At 42.3% G+C, this 12,639-nt stretch overlaps 2 protein-coding genes and 1 long non-coding RNA gene across 5 annotated transcripts in view; 2 read left to right on the top strand and 1 right to left on the bottom strand.

Annotated features, from left to right (window-relative positions):
- stard9 (StAR-related lipid transfer (START) domain containing 9) overlaps positions 1–7,712 on the top strand; it is a 40,116-nt gene extending 32,404 nt beyond the window's left edge. Inside the window, exons 23-33 of one of the 3 annotated variants that reach the window (XR_009784277.1) lie at positions 681–845; positions 935–1,118; positions 1,276–1,425; positions 2,640–2,739; positions 2,904–3,070; positions 3,240–3,304; positions 3,825–4,027; positions 4,761–4,840; positions 5,221–5,382; positions 5,833–5,990; positions 6,045–7,712. Coding sequence is in view for 2 of the 3 variants with exons in the window: in XM_061744203.1 (XP_061600187.1) it covers positions 681–845; positions 935–1,118; positions 1,276–1,425; positions 2,640–2,739; positions 2,904–3,070; positions 3,240–3,304; positions 3,825–4,027; positions 4,761–4,840; positions 5,221–5,382; positions 5,833–5,934 (1,378 nt within the window). In the remaining variant the exon portion in view is untranslated. Of the gene's footprint in view, positions 1–680; positions 846–934; positions 1,119–1,275; positions 1,426–2,639; positions 2,740–2,903; positions 3,071–3,239; positions 3,305–3,824; positions 4,028–4,760; positions 4,841–5,220; positions 5,383–5,832 lie in introns of all 3 variants that reach the window. The other 2 variants (XM_061744204.1, XM_061744203.1) reach the window with 2 other exon arrangements.
- LOC133462772 (uncharacterized) lies at positions 149–8,748 on the bottom strand. Its single transcript, XR_009784278.1, has 3 exons — positions 8,524–8,748; positions 5,146–5,373; positions 149–1,433 (listed from the first exon to the last, which is right to left on the bottom strand). It is a non-coding gene; the product is annotated as an uncharacterized LOC133462772 (long non-coding RNA).
- A 619-nt stretch (positions 8,749–9,367) lies between these two features.
- sptb (spectrin, beta, erythrocytic) overlaps positions 9,368–12,639 on the top strand; it is a 53,818-nt gene continuing 50,546 nt past the window's right edge. The window contains exon 1 of the mRNA XM_061744306.1: positions 9,368–9,650. The gene's annotated coding sequence lies outside the window, so the exon portion shown is untranslated. The remainder of the gene's footprint in view (positions 9,651–12,639) is intronic.

Here is a 12,639-nt window from a genome sequence, read left to right as displayed (position 1 = left end):
TTTATCTCTGAAAAAAAAATCAGCAAATCAGCACTTGCAAACATACAGTAAGTTATATTTCCAATTAAAAATAAATAAATAAATAAATAAATAAAAAAATAAAAAAGTGAAAAATCGATTTTACGAGTTTCACGTTTTAACATCGTTCTAATTACATAATCGCGATAACGATTTAAAATCGATTAATCGAACAGCCCTAGTTCTCGGTAATAAAGGGTTACTATAGTTCCTGGGTGAGAGGAGAGGCCAGCCAGCCAATCCAATATGCAGAGTAGGGAAGGTGTCTTGTCAGATAAATCCGTAAGGTAAAAACCAGTCAGGGGAACACAGTTGATAAAACAATCGTGGGTAATAATATCAACAAGGAAATTTCCAATGCCAATGTGATTTCCAATCAGTCCAAGATATTAAGTGACAATAAACATCCATCATAGTATACAAATTAAACACTGGGGGAATTGCTCTATAACAGTCTCTCACTCATATACTTTAGCCATTTCCTCCAATATTTCTGGGCCTTATCACTACACAGTCTTAGGGAGAAGGTCAGCAATTCCATTTCACATATTTCTTCCACAGTGGATATCCACTCTCACCGTCGGCGGCTCCCTCTTAAGCCACTTCCTCAATCTGAGGTTTTTAACTGTAAACTGAGCAGGTTTCATTGATTGTCCTCGCAGACACCGGCGGAGCATCGAGGGGTTGAGGCAGGAAAGAGAGGAACGCCTCCGGACTTATCGGAGGGCTCGCAGCCTGAGTCCCAGCAAACACGCCGCCTGCTTGCATCCGGAGGCCATTTCCTCTGCTGCCACCAACGTTCAGCGCAAGGACGGGAACGGCACCAGGTGAGTTGTGTCATTTCAAAAAAGTCTGTAAAAGTAGTTGATTAACTGCGGCCGCTGTTTCATTTGTATTCTCCTGGATACTCCCACAGATTAACGGATGCCCTCAAAGGCGAGGGCCGATATCCCTCCGACATCGAGCTGCTGCTGCGGGACTACAGCCGAGCCCGAGAAGAAGCCAAGACGGAGATCGCTAGAGCGCGAGAGCGACTGCGAGAGAGGACGGAGCAGGAGAAGAGGAGGCTGCAGCAGCAGGCCATATCCCAGGAGATCAAGGTCAGTTTGGGTTGAGCCGTCCACAAACATCAACCTTCTCTAAGCCACGTTTGACTTTTTTGGTTCAGACCTGCAGAGAAAAAGTTAAAGATCCTTCTGGTATGTAAAAACATGCATATAAGTGCCCGCTTTTAATGAAAAGCTGTCTTCTTTTCAGCAGGATGACCTGAAGCACCGGACAAGAATCAGCAACAGCACCTTGTGCACAGGATCCAGTCTGAGTCTGTCCTCCGGTCCCACGTCGGGCTACAACAGCGGCACCTCGGCTCCGCTGCCACATGGCAACAGGCCGGTGTTAGACGGACAGGTTGGTATCTGAAGGAGATTTGAAGCAACACAAAGGAGATTTTGTACACATGAAAGGCAAAAAACAAGTATAGAACAGTCATGAAAATTTGATCCTTCATAGTTTTGTTCAAGTGAAAAGGAAATTTAAGAGCATTAAAGCCAATAGTTACATTTCTATAAGATCCTATGCAACATTCATCTGTCTTTTTATTTTCTCTGCTCCTGGTCAAAACCACCCAAAGTAACTGAACTTAACTTCAGATTGTGTTTTATGCAGCCAAATATAAGGTGAGGGTTTTTCTTTTCCCCTTTGAGTACATCTGAAGGAGGTAGATTGTCCTGTGTTCTGGGAACACCGTTACATCCACAGCCTGTGGTGCGCTGCCAGCAACCCGACTGTGGTTTTTACAACCACAGCTTTTAAACACGGGGACCAAAAAAAAGCAGCTCAAAAATAGCAAAAATAAAGACACTATTGAGAGCCTTTAATGGTAAGTTGCATGTGGTCTCATGTCTCGATGCAAGGTGTCCTGATGCCGTCAAGGGGCCACGTTTCTCCGAGGGGAGCTGAGTATTTGTCCATAATCCTCTTTTCCTACGGTGTAAATACATTTGACCCGTTGCAGCTTGTTCAAACACTTGATGTAATTTAAATAAACTGAGCGTAGACCGTGAAGTCCCCGACCGGTGTTGCATTTATGTTTGCTGTGTCGACAAATTACTTGTGAACACAGGGTTTTCGCAGCACTTCAAACTTTGGAACGACACTGATGTCTTTTCATCACCGTGTTGTTTAATCATGTAAAGGCACTCATACCTGGGTAAGAAAAGAAACAAGACAAGTTTAGTGCTAACAATCTTTGAACTCCCTCCCTGAACGCCTACGTCAACCCCAGTCTGTGGACACCTTTAAAAAGGGGCTTAAAACTTTCCTGTTCAGGAAGGCTTTCCCTGGTCTTTTTTAGAAAACTTTTTATTATTTTTATGCTTTTTTACTTCTGGTCTTTTATGTGTCTTGATTTTTTTCCCTTGTTTATGTTAGCACTTTGAGATTATTCATGAAAAGTGCTCTACAAATAAAAATTATTATTATTATTATTATTATTATTATTATTATTATTATTAATCTTTGTCTCTGTGGCTTTAAAAACCACGGACATTTCAGTAAGCGTGGTCGTTTTTATGTCCAGTAATGGGTTTTAGGAAAGCTGTAATGATAACATCTCTGTTCAGATTGCAGCGATCCAGGACGACGGACAGAAGCTGAGGACGTGTCCTCCTACATGTGGTCCTCAGAGTGTGAAGACACAGCGGGCCTGGCTGTCGGCTCAAGGTAACCACTAGTCTCAAACCTGGTGTACTGTATATCAAAATGACCAAGTATTTGTGTCCATCAGCTTCAGAACAACACGTGTGATTATTTTGTCCAGATTTTCCAGAGGTGTGTCTGCGTTCTTGTCCTCTGCCTGTTTAAACTGATTATTCATATTTTATCAGATGTCCAGCTTGAGTTTCCTGCGAGCGGCTTTGAACCACTCATGGCTTCGTCTCCATCCCGCCCTGTATGTGCACGCCAACGAACGGCCTCCTTCGGCTCCTCCTCTTCCCTATCGTCAGCCTATCAGGACATCACGTCCAGTCTCCTCAGTAAAGCCTTGGCCGAGGTAATGTTAACAAAAACTAAAGGATAACTTTTTTCAAGACTCTGAAAATTATTTTATTGAAAAAGTCCAACTTAGTAACTGATCGTATCTTGTAATCTACTCCTCCAGAGCAGGTCACAAACATCCATAACGCTTTCTGTTGTGAATTTCTTATGATTTTTCCAACTAGGTCCGACTAGCTTCAGCTGGGGATTTAGGGAACCTGGTGGCGGGCAAAGCCTCGGCAGGTTGGAGGTGAGTTCAATCATTTCCTGTGACTGAAACTGCCTGAAAGTGTCTCTTAAACCAGAAAAAATACATACAGGACTGTTTCAGAAAATTAGAATATTGTGATAAAGTTCTTTATTTTCTGTAATGTAATTAATAAAAAAAAATGTCATACATTCTGGATTCATTACAAATCAACTGAAATATTTCAAGCCTTTTATTATTTTAATATTGCTGATTATGGTTTACAGTTTAAGATTAAGATTCCCAGAATATTCTTTTGAGATAGGATATTTGAGTTTTCTTAAGCTGTAAGCCATGATCAGCAATATTAAAATAATAAAAGGCTTGCAATATTTCAGTTGATTTGTAATGAATCCAGAATGTATGACATTTTTGTTTTTGTAATTGTATCACAATATTCTAATTTTCTGAGACAGTCCTGTATATGTTTTCCTTAAATGTTTCAGAGCAAAGCAGAGCAGCTAGAAAGTACAAACCTGTCTCCACAAACACATTCTGATGCTTTAAATGTCTGTTTGTTTAGGTACCAAGGGGAAGAGCGGGGAATTCGGGCGTACTACAGGCCTTCATCCAGCCCATCTGTGCACAGTTTCCTGGGAGCCGGGGAGCTGGAAAGACCCTCGGACAGATTGTGGGACGTAATCCGCCAGTTGTCTAAGAGCCACATGTACCAGCAGTCGGTCCGCTCTGTGTGGACGCGACCACTAGATGACAGCACTCAGCTGGGTGAGCCAACACGCCTCCCCGCTCTCCCGCACACACTCCTCTCATTGGACAGTAAAATTAAATTCCAACTCATTTAATCCAGTACTTAACGCCACTGAACTTTTTCTGCCTTTTTTAATCAAAACTTCCCAGATCAGTGTACTGGATGTGAGCTTAACTTCAGGTGTTCTGTTTATTTATCTGACAGTCATTTTTTATAAGACAGCCAGGATTTTGAATGTCAACCTGTAATAAAAGTGTTCCTCGCAGCCTAAAGTGCAACGTATAAAACCTTTACAGGTTATTATCAGGTATATTTAAATAGATAAATACCTCTGAGTATTAATGAGGGGTTCCAAAAATACTTCTCATTTTGATGTCATTTAAATCATATTTATGTTTTTGTTCTTTACAGCAAAACTATCTCTATTTTTATACGTAGCTTTTATAGATCTTGCAAATTCAGCATGTGTTTATTACGGGAGTCTCATTTATCACAGCTACATTTGTTGTGTTGTTTGGGCAGATCTACTCAGCACCTGCGGGATGTCTGCATTTATTTTGCAACCTCATTAAAATATACTATTTCATCCTGTTTTGGACATTTGGGCTTTTTCTTTCCTGAATATGGAATTGAAGATTATTGCTCTTTAACCCCGTTGACCGATCCCGGGAAATGTACTCTGCTGCTTTATCTTATTTGTCAACAGCTGCATTTGACTGATTTGATGCATTTGTGTGTGTTTTCGCTTAGTTTACATATTAACGGAGCCGTCCAGCTGCCACCTGAGCCAGCCGCGGGACTTCTGCTGCATCAGCACCGAGTCTAAACAGGTAAGCACATCTGCAGAACCAACCAGCCGGTCCTGATCATTACAGCTGGTCTCGCCTGTGTTGAGGTCAAAGGAGCGTTTGCAGCGTTTGCACGCTTAAGTTTGAGGCAGAACACTTCGTCCACTCGTATCATAACTGCATACAAATGGCAGATTAACAGCATGTTGTGGCATTTTTGCATCCACAACATGTACAACATGGTATTTAGATGGAACCCACAGAGCTGATTGTGTAACTGGGTTTTCATCCCCTCCCCTGGTCCCGAGGCGGCGGGTGTCGGGTAATCCATGTCAGCCGTCGGTTACCAGTGTCAGTGCAGAGTCGCCCCCGGGCTGACGAAAAGGCTGCTCTGGATCCGCTGATGTTTTCTCCTGCCTCAGGGTGGCCTGAGCGTGCTGGCGGTGCAGTCCGTGTTCGAGGAGTCTCTGCCTCGGCCGAGTGTGGATGCTGTCCGGGGGGAATTGATGCCTAGTTGCTGGATCCTCCAACCAGTGAGGAGTTGGAGTGGACAGGAAATCACCAGAGTCTTCTTCCTATTACAGGTGAGATATATCAGAGAGTTCCGTACATGCAGATCTGAGCTTAGTAGATACCTGTTCAGCTGACAGAGGCACTGATGCCTTTTAAACGCTGATATTTAGCCATAGTTTATTCTCTGTTTGGGAGGTTGTTTGATAAACATGTAGCTTCTCCATGAGCTGATCGTGACTTGACGTTGACTCTGCTGCGCTGATCTACTGCAGGATGGGTTTACAGCTCACCGCTGCCAGGCGCCTCTTTATTCATAAAAGTGGTTTCAGTGAGCAGACGCTGCTGAGTTTGAGCTTTCCATCGTACCTTCAAAGTTGGAGTAAATAGTCCAAGCAGCGTATAGAGCTGCAGATGAGTTTTGACTTGTTTTCAAGGAAAACTGAGCAATGTTTTGTTAAAAAAAAACTCAACACATTTCTGTGAAAGAAGTATCTTCACTGTTTTTTTTTATTCTTATTCAGCTGGACCTCGGAACCCCGTCTTTTCCTCAACGACTCCTGAACACTGTTGCCAGGAGACAAGCAGCTGTCATCGCTGATCTCGACGCATTCATCGCTCAGTAAATGGACAGAACAGCAGCGATCAGCAGTCATCAGCTAATGATCAGCTAATGATCAGCTAATGATCAGCAAGGATCAGCTAATGATCAGCTAATGATCAGCTAATGATCAGCAAGGATCAGCTAATGATCAGCTAATGATCACCAGTCGTCAACAGCAATCAGCAAGGATCAGCAGTCATCAAATAATGATCAGCAAGGATCAACTAATGATCAGCAGCGATCAGCTAATGATCAGCAGTGATCAGCTAACTATCGGCAGCGATCAGCTAATGATCGGCAGCAATCAGCTAATGATCAGCGGCGATCAGCTAATGATCAGCAAGGATCAGCTAATGATCAGCTAATGATCACCAGTCGTCAACAGCAATCAGCAAGGATCCGCAGTCATCAAATAATGATCAGCAAGGATCAACTAATGATTGGCAGTGATCAGCTAATGATCAGGAGCGATCAGCTAATGATCAGCAGTGATCAGCTAATGATCGGCAGCGATCAGCTAATGATTGGCAGCAATCAGCAGTGAGCACTTAAACTGAAGCGTCTCCAACTTGGAGTCAGTCTCTTGAATTTGCACATAAATTTTAACTTGACATTATTAATGTAAGAGCACTGTTACATTTTATATCCAGCTTTTTAAGTAAGCTATTTTCTTTTTTATAAAATGTCAATATTATTTATATTTCTACAAGAATGTTTAACAGTATAATTTGCCAAAGATTCATCAGATGTCTTAGCTGCGGATTTTTGTTTGTTGCATTTAGATTGATACCAGTTTTAGGTATAAAAGCGTCCGCCGTTGAAGAATTATCACAATGTAGTGACCTTATCGTTCCTACAGCACTGTTAGGTTGAAACTGAAAAGGTTAATTTCATTGATGTCATATATTCAGTACATTGTTACTTTATACCTATTTATATACTTCCACGAGTTCCTAAACAGTTAAAATAAATATTCAGAAACTGGACTGTAATAATTCTCAACTACAGTCATGTTCATACACTGTTTACTGCAGTTGGTGGATTTTCTTCAGTCAAAACTGTCTACAAACGTATTTAAGCTGTTTATCAGATGGCAGCATCACATCAAGGAATAAGTAGAAGTAAACTAGAGCCCTTGATGAAAATAAATGAAGGAAACAAAACTATTGAGACAAAAAGAGAAAAAAACTCAAACAAACTATTGGATGTAATGAGAAGTGAAGACAGGTGAACTTTGAACCAAAAGATGTTGGCTGATGTCGGCAATTACCGACCAGCTCCGGTGGCGAAGCCTTCCCACCTCACGGTACCAGAACCCGCAAGTTCTTTGTGTCTCGGCTATTTAATCCAGTTCCTCCCGCATGTTTTCGATGCTGTTGAATGTGTTTTTACGGGTGTGGGTGTCGTTTTTCCGCGTTTTCACTGTGAGCTTGTTTTTATGTCCCAGTTCTTGAAGTTACAGATGAACACAAAGTGACTGCTTTTGTTGTTTGTGGTGTGTGAGCTATGCAGAAGCTGATCAAAGTCCAGCCTCAGTCAAACCTGAGTCGCCCGCATCTCCGTTTGAAGCCATACTATTAACCGCCGCGTGGCGTCCAAACGCAGACGAGGGAAAAACCAAAGAGAGACGGGTGAAGTGAAGCAGCACGTTCACAACCGTTTGTACTGATTTAGTTGATGTATAGCCTCATTTATATATATTTGTAAGTATTTTATTTCTTTTTGTAAAAGGTTGATATTTATGTTTTGTAAATGTATTTTATTACAAATATTAAAACTCCTGATGCCGATTAGCTGTTACCTGGACTTTTCTTTAAATAGTAATATTTGTATGATGAAAGGTTAGTGCAGTATTTTGAAATGTGTTGTGTTTTTGTGTTTAATGTTCAGACATTCATCATTTTCAGGCGGACAGGTTGCAAACTCGGCGCCATATCAGGGACAGATGAGACAAACGACCGTGCACGCTGTTACCTCCGGCTAATTTAGAACCACTAATTAACCACTCATCACACGGTCATGGCCTCCTCTGAATTATTAATGACTTTTAATGATAATTTACCAGTTTTGGACTTGAGAAGCAAAGTTCTGTTAGAACCACAGCTGCATGCTGGGTCGGGGCTCCATTAGCTCAACATGGGACAAAGCTCATTATAGCAGTCATGCAAAAGTTATTACAAACTATTTTGATCTGTGTTTTTGTGTAAAAATAATAAATATAATTTGACCATGGAAGATCTTGGTATTAGGAAAGGACGACCTCATATAAACATCAGTGTAAAACGTTCCACATGCTCTCAATAGTCAACATAAATGAAGCTAAAAGGGGAAATAAAGACGTGGGCATCGCTGAGTCGCTACATGATTCACTAGATTTTAGATACACATTTAATTTAAACAAGATTAAGTAATCATAGGACTTAAATCAGTCTGGATGAATTTGGACCCACTTGTCGTGGGAGCATTGTTTCAGTCAAGGGAGCTTTTGGGTTATCTGCTTATACACAGCTGTCCTAAAGTCTTCACTTTAGTACTTCCACTGGGTTGAAGTCTGAACTTTCACTCAGACAAAAAACGTAATTCTTTTATTTTTACCTACGTGCTCCATTACCTTTTGCTTTTCCTGTTACATGAGCTTTACCTGTTGGACAGGTGGCCTCACAAACCACCTCCACCACTGAGGCCACAACTGTCATCATCTGATGGTGCCTCGTTCCTGAAGTGGTTTGTTCAGATGCAGCTTCCTCCCGGCAAAACAACAAACCAGTCACAGCGCTGTCATAGACTTGATCCTCCAACATGCTCCATAACCAGGGTTTGACATGTTGCTCTCTCTCTGCACTTCATCTGACCTTGGGGTGGGTTTGTTTTGCTGGGACATCCACCTCTGGGACGATTGGCAAACGTCCCGAATGCTCTCCACGTGGGAATAACGACTCACTGTGGGATTTATGTGGCTTAACGGTAGCTTCTCTAAGACCCTTGCTGTTGTCATTCCCTCTTGGCATTGGGTCAGCACACAGTGTAATACCAGCAAACCTACCAAAGCCCCCTTTAAATAAACGCCTGCACACCTGCTGATGGTCACGTCATCAATATCTGATGTCTGGATCAACGTCCAGTTGCCACTTCTGCTCCAAATCCAGTGGAAGTAGTCAGAGCCAACTTGTTAATGTGTTTTTATGTAAAACAATTAAAAGTTGATATATTTGATTCTTGTCTGCTGGGACTGTTTCATATCAAGTCCTCTTGTCAAGTGTCTTTCTCCGGGACTTTGGTCCATGTCCTCTCTCTGTCCTGCGTGTGGAATGCGGCGGGTGGAGGTGAATATATATATATATGTGTGTGTGTGATTAGAGGCCGGTGGGGCGGGGTGAAGAGCTGGGGGGGGGGGGAGGAGGGTGTGGGGGTCATGGGGGTGTTGGGGGGGGTCTGAAGTGCCTCTGCCATTTCCAGTCACCAGCTCCAGTCAGGAATGTCCGTCCCCCGCGCGCCCGGATCATGTACTGGATGCGCCGCCGTTATTTTTAACCCCGCAGGGTGGGAGAGTCTCTGGCTGTGGGGAATGAGCGAGCAGCGGAGCAGGAGCTGCCGCCCCCCCACTCCCTCCAGCCGCGCGCCCTGCGCAAACCTCCGTGCCCTCCGCGCTCTGACCCGGACCCCGCGCACCTCAATGGGATTTAATATGGTTTATTGGCATTGAAGACGACTCAAGATAAACACACTCCTACGGAATAGGTATGAAATAAGCTTCAGTTCACCTTTGCTGAATAATGTTATTGATCTTTGGCCAAGTTGTTTTAGTTAATTGTGCGCACTGCACGTTGTCCTTATCTGTTTTTACAAGTTTTCTCAAATCCACCTGTTACATTGTTTTTATAATGGCCTAATTATATCAAGCAGTTAGTATTAGTTTGTGGTTTAGATGTTGAATTCTTACTTTTACACCTCTCTGAAGTCACACGCTTGTTATCTTGAATCTCTCGGCGTCCGAAGCGAAGTTCTGAGATAAAATTACGCACATCCATCGCGCGCCATTTGCGCACAGAAAAGCACAGAAGCTGGGTAAAAAGTGAAAATGTCAAATCAAGTCAAGAGAAAACACAAAACTGAGATTGGCACCATGGATGCAACATTTGACTGAAGTGGCGCTACGCACCTCACACTTTTGAAAAAAAAAAAAAAAAAACTACATTTGCAGCATTTATTCTATCCTTTTTATTTTTTACGGTATTTTTTTCTTCTAAAAGTCATCTTAAAACTCTTTGAAACTCTCTACAGTAGCGGCAGTGGCCCTGCTGGTCACGTGGGTCTGAAACCCCAAGTGGAGCGCAGGTATCTGAAATGAGCTGTAACTCCACGGCCGGTGTTTACCTAAGCCGCAGTTCTTTCCACTCTTTCACATTTTCTATTTGAGGACCTGAAGCACCGTGTTGGCTTTTGAAATCAAACGGGAGTGAAATATTCCCTGCACAAAGGAGGCTGTTCCCTCTCGACCCCTTAAAAGGACAAGTGTGAGTGTGTCGGCCCGTCTGGACGAGCGGGCGGGTAATGTAAACACTCTCCCGACTATCGATCCTTACGAGGCGCTCAAAACATCAGTCACCACGGCAACCGCATCTTTCACATCATCAATGTGGAGCATGAATTATCCTGACTAACGTCTGTTTGACTTCACTGGTCACTGTTTTCCTGATGCCATCTTAACATTTATGACTGATTTGGAGTCTCTGGCTCACACGACCTTCCCAAAACAAGCCATCCGTCGCGCACGGAATCTCTGGCAGCTTTGTGTTTGTGTCTCGGATTGGCACCGGGCACCAGCACGCAGGCTCTGGACTCCATACCCGCTGGTGTAATGTCTCAAATGGGCCACAGCTCTGGACCACACCCATCTCCCATTTCACCTGTCACACCGAGACTCAGACCAACGTGCTTCCTTCAGCTGCAGGTCTATTCACCTTATTGAAAAAAAAAACCTTTGCATCCACGGATAATTGAACCCTCTAATGCCTGACATGAAATACCCCCCCCCCAAAAAATAAATAAATAAATAAAAATAAAACAAATATATATATATATATATATATATATATATATATATATATATATATATATATATATATATATATATATATATATATTTAAAACAATTTTGAAATGTTAATTGTGTATTGAAATGAAAAACGCCATCAATTTTGTATTTAAAAATGTCTATATAATTATTTTTCCTATCATTATGAACACATTAGGTCATTTTCTCTATGTTTTATTTAGTTGTTTACATTTTTTGGAATTTTTGGTATGTATACAACTTTTTTTTAAACTCCGGGGTCATACATTCATGTACCAAATACGATACAGCCGACATTACAGGCTTACGTTCACGTGACATCATTTCCATTTCCAACAGACACAGATACTCTGAAGTCAAGTGACAGTTAAGCATCTGTGAAAATTCCACCTGACATTTTTAACCATCCCACTTGACATTTTGAGAAATCACCCAGAGCCTTGTTCTCTTCGTCTCGCGCCGAGGTCCATGTTCTGTGGTCTTTATCTTCCCCAGGTGACAGAAGAAAACAAAGGGGGGGTTTTTGCTCGATAAGTCTTATCATTAGAGGCTAATAATAGCTTCATAATCTGTTTTCTGTATCACCTTCACACATTTATGGCCAAGAATGTACCATTTGATTAACAGTTTGGGTTTTATCTTTTCCTCTTTTGGTTTATTTATGAATAGTTTTGCATTATATCAGTTAATTGCGTGTTTTTGAACTGATTCATGTTAATCAGAGGATAAGAAACTTTAAAGGAAAGTGTGCAGATACTGTTGGCACTTTTTTTTCCCACTTTTCTCCAAGTTGAAGAGACTTGCAGCTGACAGGATGGCCTGTTGCTAGAGACCAGCTATGTAAAGACTTCTCCTTGGTCAAGGACGCCCCCAGAGGACACCTTACTCTTGACAGAAGCACTCGCTGGGAAGCAGTTGACTTCCTGTCTCTGGACTTTCTATAAGCAGCTTCTCTGTGTACGACTCTAAATAGAGCTGCATGGAGCCCCGACGTTTACACGTCAGGGCTGGCGCTCAGTAAGCAGACCGGTCCTCAGACACGATCAGAGCCTTAGACATATATTGGGTATATGAGGGTTTGAGTTTTGTGCGGCCTGTGTGCAGCGTTTGCAGACCTGGTGGGTTTGTGTGGAGGTGATAAGGGGATCCCCCGGCGGTGGGTGGAGCCTCCAGGAGCTGATAGCAGCCCTCTGCGGAGGACTGATACCGAGCAAGGGGAGGAGGGAGACCTGTAGGAGGGCATCATTGTACATCATCGGGGGGCCACTTCTCCGAATGAGATGAACAAACATCCCCATGTAGTAATACTCTGAATTAGAGCACTTTAGTTTGTTTGTTCTCCTCCTGCAGGGGTTCTTTTGCATCTACACCGTCCCCTGCAGAATCCACCTTGTTTACTTATTTCATTTTAAAGCTTTACTCAAGTTAATATAAGTCTGTTAAATAATGTTTATTACATCTTTTAAAATACCTCAGTACCAGAATAGAAATTCTGGATGGATGTTTATACTTTAATAACGGTAAACAATTAAAATACACAGATATAATTATTGTGGCTAAGAATGGAGACATTAAAGAGCCTTTGAGCACTCAAATTAGCTATTTTAAGTGTGATTTGATAAAAAATAACCCGAAACTATAACTAGGACTATT

The sequence above is a fragment of the Cololabis saira genome, chromosome 16, assembly GCF_033807715.1.
Source record: "Cololabis saira isolate AMF1-May2022 chromosome 16, fColSai1.1, whole genome shotgun sequence".
Taxonomy (NCBI): Eukaryota; Metazoa; Chordata; class Actinopteri; order Beloniformes; family Belonidae; genus Cololabis; species Cololabis saira.
The sequence above is the reverse complement of the archived record's forward strand: the minus strand, read 5'-3'. Positions and strand labels throughout refer to the sequence as shown.